The sequence below is a fragment of the Mobula birostris genome, chromosome 6 (genome assembly GCF_030028105.1).
Source record: "Mobula birostris isolate sMobBir1 chromosome 6, sMobBir1.hap1, whole genome shotgun sequence".
NCBI lineage: Eukaryota > Metazoa > Chordata > Chondrichthyes > Myliobatiformes > Myliobatidae > Mobula > Mobula birostris.
In genome coordinates this window covers 44,806,145-44,820,889 of record NC_092375.1, presented here as the reverse complement: position 1 = coordinate 44,820,889, position 14,745 = coordinate 44,806,145, and the positions used below count along the sequence as shown (strand labels likewise).

At 39.3% G+C, this 14,745-nt stretch overlaps 1 protein-coding gene across 2 annotated transcripts in view; it reads left to right on the top strand.

Annotated features, from left to right (window-relative positions):
* Positions 1-14,745, top strand: part of LOC140199008 (immunoglobulin superfamily member 3-like) — a 57,200-nt gene that overhangs the window by 31,424 nt on the left and 11,031 nt on the right. For both annotated transcript variants that reach the window (XM_072260382.1, XM_072260383.1), the window contains exons 3-7: positions 3,663-4,070; positions 6,508-6,888; positions 9,053-9,457; positions 11,013-11,414; positions 13,753-14,163. In XM_072260382.1, the coding sequence (XP_072116483.1) occupies positions 3,663-4,070; positions 6,508-6,888; positions 9,053-9,457; positions 11,013-11,414; positions 13,753-14,163 (2,007 nt within the window). The remainder of the gene's footprint in view (positions 1-3,662; positions 4,071-6,507; positions 6,889-9,052; positions 9,458-11,012; positions 11,415-13,752; positions 14,164-14,745) is intronic.

The following is a 14,745-nucleotide window of genomic DNA, read 5'->3' as shown; positions in this document are numbered from 1 at the left end:
GTGGTCCGGCAGACTGACCTACCCCTATTCTGCTGAGGCCGGGCAACAACTGTCAGACAGCTACTTTTACTCACCCCTCGAACAGGACCCCACTAAGGAGCACCAGGCCATTGTCTCCCACACCATCACTGACCTCATTAACTCTGGTGATCTCCCATCCATTGCCACAAACCTCATAGTTCCCTCACCCCGCATCTCCGGTTTCAACCTCCTACTCAAGATGCACAAACCTGCCTGCTTGTTTCTGCCCCACCAAACTTATATCTGCGTACCTTGTCTCTGTTTTATACCCACTGGTTCAGTCCCTTCCTAGCTACAACCATGACATTTCACATGATCTTGATCTTTTCAATGATTTCAAGTCCTTTGTCCCTGGTCATCTTACATTCAATATGAATGACAAGATCCTATACACCTCCATTCCCCCATCAGGAAGGCCTCAAAGTTCTCTGTTCCTTTCTGGACATCAGACCTTCTCCAGCCCTTTAGCTCTTTCACCATTTGACTTCCCAGCTCTTTACTTCACCTGTCCCCTCTCCCAGTTTCACCTATCGCCTACTACCTTTTATTTCTTCCTCCCTTCCCCCGATCTTCTAACTCTGATTCCCCATCTTTTTTTCTCCAGTCCTGATGAAGTGTCTCGGCCCAAAACGTCGACTGTACTCTTTTCCATAGATGCTGCCTGGCCTGCTGAGTTCCTCCAGCACTTTGTGTGTGTTGCTCTGGATTTCCAGCATCTGCAGATTTTCTCTTGCTTGTGATCTACAAGCACCATTCACTTTTATTTTGTAAGTCTGAAAAATGATCAGTAATAAGGTTAGGCATGCTCTGCATTTTGGAACACTGAGTGTGGTCCTCCATGTACTGACTAAACGTTTCATGCTGACTTGGGGCCACATCAATAACGTCAATCGTCGATGACACTTCTGTAATACTTCAGCACAAATATGCACTTCATGAAGAGGCAGTTCATCATTTTTATTTTCTTTTTTCTGGATTCTGGGTGTTGTTGACAAGTTAGGAACTTATTTCCAATCCCAATTGCCCATAAGAAAATTTTGATCCTGAACCATTTCATTTCTCCTGCTGAAAGTGCTCCTACAATCCTGTTAGGGAGGAAATTAGACCCAGAAACGCTGATGGACTAGTGATATAGTTCCAAGTCCAGAGACTGGTTGAGACATACTGCACCATGGACCTTCCTCAGGGAATCAAGAAGCCAAGTATCTGGAATTTTCAAGGACAGAATCAAAATCAGGTTTAATATCACTGGTATGTGTCATGAAATTTGTTGTTTTGCAGCAGCAGTACAGTGCAATACATAAAAATAAAAACTATAAATTCAAATAAGAAATATATTTAAAAATTAAATAAGTAATTTCAAAAAAGGAGGGAAAAATAGAGTGAGGTAGTGTACATGGGTCATTCAGAAATCTGATGGTGGCGTGGAAGAAACTGTTCCTGAATCACTGAGTGTGTGCCCTCATGCTTCTGTACTTCCTCCTTGACAGCAACAATGAGAAGAGGGCATGTCCTGGGTGATGGGGATCTTTTATGATAGATGTTTACTTATTTCCCATATCCAAGGTCCATATTCCATCTTATTAATCCATCTCCCAGGTCAGGATCTTGTATGCCATTCCTAGCACCCTACTGAAATCAATGCACAAGCATTCACTGGTGTCCTCTCCAAGCATTCCTTTTTAAACTGTGACTCCTAATTAACATTGACCCTCCTCATTTATTCTACCACGTGATTCAATTCATAATTCTCCCCTTTGAATTTTATTTGCTATTTCACCAGTTTGCCCTTATCCTCATCTTTGAACAAATGTTTTGTGTTATTGATATGGAGTATAACTGCAAAATTCTACATTTTATTTACATTCATTATACCCCAGGCCAGGTCATTATAGATACCAACAAAACAATGGTTCCAACTCTGAATGCTGGGAGATCCATTACCTACGTCCCTCCATTCTGAAAAGTAACATTTGACTTTTACTTTCTGTTTTTTTTACAGCTGACTCAATTTCATATCCATGTAGCTGCTTCCCTTTCAATCTTATCTGTGGGACTTTAATAAATTTTTTTAGAAACTCCACTTACACAAGGATAGCCACACTATCCGTACCACACTTCTGTCCAAAGATTTGAAGTCAAGTGCTATCTTCTGTTAAGAATCCATTCTGGATTTTATTTTTAACCCAATTGCTTCCAACATCTCGAAGTTTATCTACTACCAACGTTAGGCTGGTCAGCTTCTAATGTATTGATTCTTTAATTTTTAAGGACAGAGTAATAGTGCTTGCAATTCACCAGTTCTTTGGCATCAGTCTCCTATTTTAGAAATGCTATATTTTCTACATCAGGGGTTCCCAGCCTGGGGCCCATGAACCCCCTCGGTTAATATTAGGGGTCCATTGCATTAAAAAAGGTTGGGAAATCCTGATCTATATTCTTGTTGGTAGATCTTCTGCAATCTTCTTCCTTCTCTTCTATTTTCTAACTGGCTAGGAGACTTACTGACTGCTGCTCGCCTACCGCCCTAACCCTCCTACATATTCTGTCTGGTAGTCTACATCTAAATGGCATGAAAGTTGAAGTTGCCAAATTCTGATAAACATTCCTCCCCCTCCCCCCACATCCATTATCTCTCTTCTCCAGATCTACCCAGTTCTTCTTACACCCACCCCAGTCTCCAAATTATCCTGTTACTTTCCTTTCTATCACCAACTCCATCTCACAGGGTCCCCTTCCCCTCACTATTCCTATATCAACACCGCACCTACCGAGTTTGACTCCCTGCTCCACTTTCCTTTCTCACTAGATTCTGTCACCTGAAGCCCTTTGCCGCTTCTAGTTAACTCTTCCCAACCTCAGGCATTATTTCTACTCTTTCCTCCTCCATCTGCCTATCACCCTTCCTCAACTGAATCCATCTATCACTTGCCAGCTCGCGCTCCACCCCTTCATACTGTCTGTCTCCCCTCTAACTCTCAGTCCAGATGAAGAGCCTTGACTTAAGACATCAGCTGCCTATTCTCCGTCCCCACCCACAAACACCCAGAAGCTGCCTGACTTGCTCAGTTCCTCCAGCATTTTCTTTGTTGCTGAGGTCTCTTAGTTTCCTTGTTCCCAGGTTGGAGTGGAAGTTGTCTGAAATTGCCACACCAAATGCTGTGTGCTTGAATTTAATGGGAATTGTAAGAAATTGTTTGCAGTTAAGAGCATTATCAGAAACCTGAGAAGGCTGTCATAGGTTTCCTGAAACATTCATTCGTAGTTCAGTGGACCTGCTGAGGAAAGCTCCAGGTCAAGCAAATTGGTGTCAGCTGGTTTCTTTTCCTGAATGGCATTAGTGGAAAATTTAGCTCAACAGCATTGGTGTACTATTCAACCAGAGCACACACTTTCCCATCATCTCCCATCATCTCCCATCGTCTCCCATCATCTTCCCCCTCACACACATTCTGAATCCTCAGAATTCCAGGGGTAGGATTCATGTCCAATTTAGGAATTTACAGAATGGAAAAACTGGCTGGTTTATCAATGTCTCTAAGTGAGAGAGAGAAGATCATGGAACTGCTGAATTATTGTATGTGAACTTTGTCTACTCGGTGTGGAGTCTGCAAACCATGCTAAAACATGTATTTTTATAGTTATTCCAGACACGCTCAGTGCAACATTGGTACCTCAAGTCATAAATAAAGTAGAAGGTGATCCTTTGGAACTGGTCTGTGAAGTATCTAAAGAAACAACGTACCACACACATGTGTCCGTCTCATGGTACCTACAGAAAGATGGTCAGAATATCAGAGTTATCTCTCTGACAAGAGATTTCGTCCTAAGTGCTGGAGAATTATATAAGCAAAGATGGGCACAGGGAGATGTGCGACTGGACAAGGTTGGGGCCACTTCGTACAGGCTCACTATCCACAAGCTGCAGATGTCCGAGCAGGGGCAGTTTTACTGCCGCAGTATAGAGTGGATCCAAGACCCAGACAAGACCTGGCAGGCACTGACTGAAAAACAAACCAAAAATAGCACAGTGAATGTTAAAAGCATGGGTAAGGATCATTTCCTTTTACAACTACAGTTTTGTAAAGTGCTAGATAAACCTGTGTGGTTAAACTCTTTGCAGCACATAATGATGTTCCAATATGATCTCAGCATGGTAAAATCATACTGTGAAAGATTTTATGACTACCAAGTCTCAGTTCATTTTCAGTTATTAACTCAAAATTCATCACTGGAAGAAAATTTTGACACCAGGATGAAAATCTGTGAGAAGTTCAAGCTCAGGCCATATAAGGAAAGCAATTATATTTCTCATAAATCTCGGAATAGGGTTATTAGTAGATTCTGGTGAGATACCGGCACTACTGATCCCTCTAATGGGGGCCGCACTCACTTACAGGGCAAGAAGTCAGGTTTGGCTGCGGAATATAAAACCCAGAGTATCTTCAAGCTACACCAGCTTAAATTGCATCTGGGGGTTGGTGCAACATTTATAAGCCCTGTTTGAGCTTCCTAACCTTCCTGCACCAAGAATATGGATCTACCCCATATACCATCACCTCTGAACCCACCTCCCCCCAACTACTATCTCCTAATTTCTCTCATTCCTTCTTATTTGTTTTATTTCTTCCAAGACTCTCCACTAGATGTTTCTCCCTTTTAGTTCTTTTTCAGAGAGTATGTTCATCTCAGGATCAATTCCTATTGAATTTGTAGCTACCCAAGAGGAAACTGACCTTACTTTGTTGTTTCCTACCTACCCACAAAAGCTAGATTCTGGAAATAAAAGGACAACCCTCTGGCTGTTCGACAATGATATTTGAACAGAGCTAAAGGCATCAGGGATCAATTATGTGCAGCCTTACATACTGATTCACAATGGTAGTCCATCATGAAGTGGTTAGCAACTCAAGAAACACACTCATAGAGTCTCTGTTTTTCAGATCAGATCCTTGTATCATATTCAGTATGATATGATGCTTCACCAATCCTTGGATATCTTTGAGGATTTACAGAAGAGTGTCTTGGTGCATGGTTTTACTAACCTCATTAGTACCTGATTATTTATACTGATACCTGCCCTGCAGTTCTTACACCAAATCGCCATCAGCTTTTTCCAAAAAATTTTTCTTTTTCAAATAACATGAATCAGAAATTTGTGTTATTTGAAAACATGAATTGGTCACCTGGACAGGCAGCAACATTTATCAGTTCAGTCAAAGCTTTCTGCTTTGATTTTTTGCTAAATTACAACAAAGCAGGTCATAAACAAGAATGTATATATGTTAGTTGTATTGGATGTCATTCTGGAGACCAGTATAAGCAGCCATGAGCAGTTACGTTAAAGACCTTGTTGACATCATTAACTATATTTTTATATTTATTAAACTACATTCTAAACATTTCCTATTGTTCCCTGCTTGTGGCTGAATTGCTCCTTTGGGTAGCAACCAGCGACCAGCTTGCAGTGACTCTGACTAATAATGGGAGTGGCTGAAGATCATAAGGAACAACAATGCATCAGACAGGTTAATTATAGAGGAAGTGGTCTTGGATGTAGATTATCTGTTGAAGTTAGAGACTCTGACCTTTGATGAAACACAAGTATTATATTAATGGAGTGTGATTCACTGCTATTAAACCTCAGCAGACTTCAGCTGCTGCTGTGATCAGTTTCATCTTCAATGGTACTTTCTGGTTTAACCAGAAGGAGTACACTGAATTTTTAAAGTGCTATAACATTTAAGCTCCAGGCTACACCTTTCAAAAGTAAGCTTTATATACGCACTTATTAACTCAGATTGGATAGCTGCCAATATTGAGCTGCTGATGGTCTTTACATTTTGATGGGAGAGATGACAGAAGATTGCAATGTTTAAAATTTGCATCCATTCCTTCTTTGCCTTTTTGATCCCTAAGTCTGTCTCCAAGTTCTGTTCTCCCCCTCTATGATTAAAATATGCTGCTTATAATACCTCACTATTTCTAGTCAAACAACGATGAGTATTGGATTAATTTGAATTTATCTGTGGACTAGAAGTGACTGAAATGCAACAGAACTTATTTATGAAGAGGCACCTGTATGAGCTAATAAGAGTCCCTGTGGACCCCAGTAAAGTTTTATATACCTTAATAGTCTCCATCATTCCTTCTAAAACTAATCCAGAATGCTTCAAGGAGTGCTGGTAAATGGGATTATTATTGGCAGTGTTTGATAGCTGGCATGGACATGATGGGCCAAAGAGCCTGTTTCTGACCCTTTTGCACATCATGGGCTACAAATAGTCCCGTTCTTTCTGGTCCATGGAACACCATAAACCATGACTCTGAATGCTTATGTTGGTTACATTTGGTCCCATTTTCACCATACTCAAATTTGGCAGTGAAATGTTGGTCTTCCATCAAACTAAAGTTATGGCAAATTTACTCACTTTGCTTTTGGCCACATTCAATATACTAACCCGCATTCATTTAATTTCCTTGCAGGTAAAGAGTTTCTTGTTCTAATTAAAGCAGCCAATGTCAATATTAATGTAGGAGGCTCACTGGAAATAGCCTGTACAGTTGAAGCTCAGAATACTGCACAGCGTTTCTTCTCAGTGACCTGGTTCTTGAACAATAATGAGATGGTTCGTATTGGACCAAATGCAGTTCTGTCTTTTCATGGAGAATATGGAACGAGAGAAAATTCTGGAATGGTGGCTGTCAGAAAGAAAACTGAAGGGGAATACGTTCTGAAACTTTATCAGGTTCAAGTGGATGACAGTGGGAAATATCACTGCCTCGTGGAGGAGAGTGAGGCAGCCGCGTCAGGAGCGTTCTCTTCCAAGAAGTCCAAAGAGATTGAAATCACTGTTCAACGGCCAGGTATGAAGCATGGAAATTAACATCGTTTTTCTTATTTTTGTAGTGATTAGGATACAGTATAAGAAAAAACACATCTTGATCCTAATAAGATCTCCAGTCAATGACCATATAGAAGCAATGGATTATGCATCCACCTTGCCCAATGAGGCAAAAAGAAAAATTGCTCGATGTTCTTGGGTTCTCACAGCTGATGATTTGATAAGGTTAGAGTTAAGGGTCTACTGAAAAAGCCTTAAAATTGGACTTAATTCACTCAAAGCTCAGTTGGGAGTATTTGATAGCATTTCAAGATTACTTAATGTATGTGCCATGACACAAGCGTAAAGGAGAATGAAGTGATTTGATGCAGCACAAAAAACACAGTAAGAGAAAGCAAACAGTAACAAAAACATAATTAATGTACATTAATAGCTTATATATAGATTAATTGTATGTCCATAAAGTGACATAGGAACAGCAGTGTTTGCACATAGGGGGACTCTGACAGGAAATGATGAAATAGTGGTGGTGGGAGTGTGGAGGGGTGGGTTAGTGAGTGGAGATATTGATCAGCCTTGCTGCATGGGAAAGTAATTGTTTTTCTGTCTGGTGCGTGGATGCTACATAGCCATCTCCCTGATGGGAGTCGGACGAACAGTCCATAAGCAGGGTGCATGGAATCCTTCATGATGTAACACACATCAAAGTTGCTGGTGAACGCAGCAGGCCAGGCAGCATCTCTAGGAAGAGGTACAGTCGAAGTTTCAGGCCGAGACCCTTTGTCAGGACTAACTGTTAGTTGTTAGCTGTTAGTCCTGACGAAGGGTCTCGGCCTGAAACGTCGACTGTACCTCTTCCTAGAGATGCTGCCTGGCCTGCTGCATTCACCGGCAACTTTGATGTGTGTTGCTTGAATTTCCAGCATCTGCAGAATTCCTGTTGTTTGCATCCCTCATGATGTTCCTGACATCCTTCTGTATATATGTCCTTGATGGTGGGTAGGCTGGTGACGCTGGTGCATTGGGCAGTTTTAATTACTCGATGTAGGGCCCTCCTGTCAGCTGCAGTACGGTTTCCATGCCGTATTATGATGCAACATGCTAGGATGCTCTCTACTGTGCATCTGTAGAAGGCCATGAGTATTGATGTGCACAGTTGAGCTCTCTTCAGCCTCCTCAGAAAGCAGAGGCAGTTGATGGGCTTTCTTGATTGTTTTCTGGGACCATGAAAGGTTGGTGGACATGTATAAGATGATTTTTTACTTTCTCTCACTTTGAGAAGTACAAACCACTAAAGATAAATTGCTGCTGCTCTCCTTTAATAAACCAGCGGCATGTCACAACAGGGGTTGTGACAATTATTACGCAGATGTACAGGGGTCCAACAGGGAGAGACCAACATCTATTCAGTGCTACCTGGCTTTAATGCAGACTGTGGAAATAAAGTTACACTTTTGGCAATCTTTAGAATTTCTACAAAGTTGAAATATACAGTATAACAACATCTTGTGTTCTTTGGTAGATGGTAAAATGTTTATTCAATTCAATTCAATTCAAAAAAAAACTTTATTGTCATTCTGCCCGTACATCAGCTCTGCAGGGCAGAATGAGACAGCGTTTCCCAGGAGCAGTGCAATCATAACATAACAAACGCAACACTAAATAATAAACATAACAATAAATAGTAAAACAGAACAGCCACATGTCAGTTAAAATCAAGTTATAAGTGTCCAGTGCAAGTTAAAAGTGTCCAAAGCAGAGTCAGGTGGAGCAGCTATTTAGCAGTCTAACTGCCTGTGGGAGGAAGCTGTTTAGTAGCCTTGTGGTTTTAGTTTTGATGCTCCAGTAATGTTTGCCTGATGGCAGAAGAACAAACAGTTCATGGAGAGGGTGTGATAATTCATCAATGGGAGAGATACCTGATGCCTTCTTTACTGTTGTTCTTAATCCTCCTTCACCTATTTATTGAACTGTTATTCAATACCTGAGTAACAGTAAAAGAGACACAAATGTATGTATTTTATTATAAATTGGATGTTGGTGATATATCAGTGATAAAGTAAGTAATATTTTGATCTTTATGTTATCTAACATTTTCAATAAAATCTTGGGATTTGTTTTACTCTATCGAGTATTCATTGTCTGAAGTACTGCAAACATTAGCATCATCCTCTGTTCTTTCACAGAAGCCAATCTTAATGTGGCGATCACCAGTAATACCACTGAAATTTTGGAGGGTGCCTTTCTTCAGTTTGCCTGCAATATTCATTCAGAAGCAGCAGGCCATGGCCAGCTCTCTATTGTTTGGCAGTTCAGAAACAAACAGAACATAAAGAGTGACATAATCGAAATGAACAGGAATGGTGTTCAAGTTGCTGCAGAACCCTATCGTGAGCACCTCATTCATGGTGACGTCAGGATGGCAAGAGTGGGATCGGGTGTTTTCACTTTGGGAATTTATAATGCACGCACTTCAGATGAAGGACTGTATTCTTGCAAAGTTACGGAGTGGGAAGTAAAGTCCAACCAAAACTGGCGTTTAATTGGAGAGTACGAAAGCAGTGATAAGGCAGTGGCTATTAAATCTCTTGGTAAGCAATTCCGTATCTCATATCTATGATAGTTGATTATAACAAAATGAATTGCTGGGCTTTCAGCTGGGCCTAGAATGCTTTTTTTAATTGGGTAAAATTTGTATGTGGCTGAGGCAGACGGTGCTACACTGAAAAATAAGAATTTCACTAGCTTTGGGAAATCAGGTTAAGTAATTGATATTGTTGGTAGAAAATGAATAATACATTTTTTAACACAGAAAAAATCTTTATTAGGCTTTATGTGCATTTTAACAGGTAATTACTCAGTTAAGGAAGTGAAAGTTTGTTGGGGTGAAATTGCAGAATTCATTGATTAAAGTTTCTGCATCCCCATGCGCTCATTCAGCTATGGTTAAAATGGGAGATTCACTTTGTGATGTATCTTGTCCTGTGTTACAGAAATTATTGATTTATTTAGAAAAGATGTTAAATTAAACCACTAGCAGGAAAAATAACATCAAAATCAGAAACCTATTTCAAACATCTAATTTACAATGGGTTTGATCTTGTGTGGCAAGTACCAGGAAGTGTAAAATTTTGAAGAAAATTAGTGCAAACACTGCAAACTGTTGTCACTGATTGTATGTCGACACAAGGAGTGAGTAGATTGGCAAATCTCAGCACTTGTTCTGCAGAATCCAACCTGTACATCTACACCAGGTTGGACCTGACACGGAGATCCCTCTGATTTCAATGAGAACAGCAGCGAGGGATGAAGAAAAGGGTATTATTTTCTTAAATTGTTTGAGGTATTTTAAATCTTTTTAAATGCTTTTATGTTTTCAGTAAATCATATTTTAATAGCTTTAAAAATAAACTCTTGATTACTGTTTTATTTGGAATGCAATTTTTTTGCTGCTTTAATGGTTGGTTAAGCCATAAGTTTAGATCAACAACCAGGCCGTCAAAGCTTCTCATCCCTCCCCCTCTCCTCCTTCTAATAGCTATCTTCTCCCTTTGCTTTTAGTCCTGATCCAGGGTTTCAATGTGAAACATCAACAATGCATTCCACGCAAACCCCCTCCCCCCACTGGTGCTCCACCCACTGAATACGCTAGGTGGATTGTTTGTTGCTGCAGTCAAAATCGCTTCAGTGTTTTTGTTGGAAGGGCTTGTTCTCAAAACTTCAGTCACGGCATAAGGGTCTCGGCCCGAAACATCGGCTGTACCTCTTCCTATAGATCTGCCTGGCCTGCTGCGTTCACCAGCAACTTTGATGTGTGTTGCTTGAATTTCCAGCATCTGCAGAATTCCTCATGTAGTCATGGCATTTGTTGAGTTACCAGCATTGGCTGAGCACCAGGGTCATCGTCATATTTTCTTGGCAGATTGACTTTTCAAAATCTGCACGAGGTAGTGGGGCCTCTCTTCACTGGTCAGGTAGGGTGGCTTGCTGCTTCAGTAAGTTCTGAACCAAGGAAACCAATGTCATGGTATCTTAAACAGTTATTGTCCACTTTGGAAGCACCTGCTTTACTTTGGACCAGTTCAGTTTAGGATCCACTAAGTGTTTTCAACATCTCCAATAATTTATCTTTTTTAATGTTTACAGGTAGCATCTTTAAAGTTACTGCTGTGACCCGCACACCAACTGCAACATATTATGGTACATTTGAACTCCAGTGTATAATTCGGCCTTTAAGCCTCAGTCATCTGCCAACAACCATATCCTGGAAATTCCAACCTACTAATTCGAATGACAGCTTCCACCTTGTTACTTTCAACCGTGACACTGCGATTACGTGGGGAGAGGAGGGAGTGAATTTCAAAGGGAAAATGATAGTAACAAAAACAGCATCCAATTCTGTCCGGCTGCGTGTCTCTAGAGCCAGCGAGCTGGAAGCTGGGAAGTTTTTATGTAATGCAGAATTATGGCAAAGGCCCCATGCAGATCAATGGGTCATGAAAGCTAGTGCAACGTCAAATATCCTGCAAGTGATAGTTAGACCCCCAGGTAAGGTAATGGTTGTTTTCAGTCTTTACGTTGTTCATAGTCTAGCTTACTATTTATTGCAAGTAACAGAAATAGAATTTGAAAATTATACTGTATAATGATACTGCACAATGTGAGCCCCCATCACCCCTGCTGGTGCACTGATTGCTGACAGCTGCTCGCCAGAGTGCTCTATTCTGGGCCAGAATTTCAAGTTGTGCCCAGTGGTAGCCCATCTTCAAAGATCCTTCCATTTCCAGGGATGAGGTCTTTAGAGCTTCTGTTGGTGTTTATGTAGTTCTGGGTTTTTATGGGATGGGGTTGCTCTTCCCACGTCCAACCCTCCTCCTTTGGCAGTCGGGCTTGGGACCATCCATGGCAGAGTTGCACGATGTGAGCATGATTGATAATTCTAGATCAGTGCAATAGATGACAAGACTCTCTGTGATCTGCATTAAGGTCCAGTTTGCCAGATTTTTTCTTTCTTTTCAAATCTTTTTATTGTATATATATAGGAAAAATAACATGAGTACATCGAAGTAACAACACTTACAATGCCTCAAAAAAAAACCATCATCTTAAAGATTGAAAACAAAATTTTGTGATAACAACAAAAACCTACTAAGCAGGAACGTGAAAAAAAAAGAGAACCCATTAGCTGTACAACCCCGGAGCCATGCGTCATACAAAAAGCTTCTAAAAATAAACATAAAACCGCCAGCAAGAAAAGAAAATACACTAAAAGAGTTTACAATTAGATCATGGAAAAATTATATCAATTAACTCAAATGATAATAACGAGCAAATGAGCCCCATCTTTTCTCAAAATCAAATAAAGGTTCAAAGGTTCGACTTCTAATTTTCTCCAAACTAAGACATAGCATCACTTGAGAGAACCATTGTGACAAAGTGGGAGCTGATGTATCCTTCCACTTCAACAAAATGGCCCTCCTAGCTATCAATGTAACAAATGCAATAACATGTTGGTCAGACACAGAAATACCATGAATATTTTGAGGAATTATTCCAAAAAGCACAGTTAATTTATTAGGTTGTAAATTAATTTTAAGTGCTTTAGAAATTGTTGAGAAAACCGATTTCCAGAACTGTTCCAATATAGAACAAGACCAAAACATATGTGTCAGTGTAGCTATCTCAGTTTTATATCTATCACAATGACTATCAACATTAGGAAAAATTTTAGAAAGTCTCTCCTTTGTCAAATGATAACAATGTACAATCTTAAATTGAATCAATGAATGGCTAGCACAAATTGAAGAAGAGTTAACCAACTTCAATATCCGCATCCAATCCTCCGTCATAGAAGTCAAATTAAGTTCCTTTTCCAATCCTGTTTAATCTTAGACAAAGGACGCTTATCCCATTGTAATAATAAATTATAAATTCTTCCAATAGACCCCTTAATCAAAGGATTCATACTCATAATAGTATCTAACAGGTCAGCCTCCAATATGTAAGGGAAATTATTTAAATATTTTTGTAAAAAATGTCTAACTTGAAGGTATTGCAAAAAGTGTGAATATGAAAGAGAATATTTATCAGTTAATTGTTCAAAGGACATCAATCTATCTTGTTTAAACAAATCCAAAAAAGAATTAATACCTTTATTTTTCCAAAGTAGAAAAATTGGATCACTCAAAGAAGGCTTAAAAAAGTAATTTCAGTAAATTAAACTACAAAGTTTAAATTTTGTAAGATTAAAAGAATTGCGGAACTGGAGCCAAGTTTGTAAGGAGTTCTTAATCACAGGATATAAGTTTAAATTAAGAACTTTACCTAATTGCATAGGTAAAGGAGCCCCCAATAACAAAGTTAAATAAAACTGTTTTACAACTTTTAGTTCCAGATCTACCCAAATTGGCCGATCGGTCTTATCAACCCAGTATAACCAAAAAGACATATATCGCAGATTAACAGCCCAATAATACATTCTAAAATTAGGCAAAACAAGACCTCCATCCTTTTTCAATTTTTGTAAATGACGCTTACTAATTCTTGGTCTTTTATTATTCCAAATAAAAGATAAAATAATAGAATTTTTTCATATTTGGTTCTTTCTTTATAATCTAATGATTTCAACTGCAATGATTGGAATGGTCCCTATCATTGAATCGTCAGCGAAACAGAATAACTAGCTTCCTGTCTCCTCTGTTATTACCGATTGTGATTAGTCTTTGTCCTAGGTTTATACCCTGATAAGTTGAAAACTTATTATTGCTCTTCTCTGTTTTGCAACTGGAACAATATGAATTTATTTTATTGTGATTTGCCATGAGCTAAAATGGTGCAAAGAAATATAAAGAAATTTATATTGATATAATATTTTCTATTTTTGTAGTAAGCCTCTTGCAACTGGAGAAGCAAGTTGCAAGGATACAAAAGAGGATTAGTAACATCATTGAGATCGATTGTAGAATTTTTGCTCAAACACAGAATGATTCTCAGTTCTCCGTTACCTGGTTCTTCAGTAAGTCACAGGGAGAAAAAGGGGAAGCTCTTCTGAACATTAATCGCAATAATATCATTCAGTACTATGGTGAGTTGCGTACAAATGATCAAAAGAGGATGAAGTTCCGGATTGAGAAGCCTTCAAATGATCTTTACAAATTAATTATAGAGAAAGCTGATGTAACCGATGAAGGGAATTACTATTGCAGTGTCACAGAATGGCTTTTGGACCCCAATTATGTTTGGTATCAAGTGGGGGAGGCTGCTTCAGCATTAACGTATGTTCAAGTACATACACCAGGTAAGCAAGTTTTTAGTAAATTTCTCTTGACTTAAACTGATGTCTCTGATTTTAAGACTATGCATGGTTTCTTTCCCTCTAACTAGGAGAAAATTGTACTCCTGACCTCAGAAGAGAAAAATATAAGCATAAATTCAAGAGGAATGATCCTTTATCTTTAGTGATTCTCATGGTTAATGCTTGACTGGTCTGGAAAGTACTGTACTAGATTTCTAACTTAAAGCTAGAGATATCATAGCAGTGTTCTTTTAAGCTGACTTTCTAAGATAAATCCTAGTATTCAGAAAATTTCCCTTTTATGCCGAAGTTAATTATTTTCCTAATTGGATGAGTTACCAATTGAAGTGTTGTCAGTAGATGCCATAGCAATGTTTAAGAGGCATTTAGACAGGCATAGGAATGTGCAGGGAATGGAATGGTATGAATCATGTGTAGGCAGATGGGGTTAGTTTAATTTGGCATCATGTTCAGCATAGACATCGTGGGCTGAATGGCCTGTTCTTGTGCTGTACTATTCTATTGTCTATGTAAGGATTTTCAAAGCTGTTCTTGTAGTTGAACCCTGAAGATAATTGTGTTTTA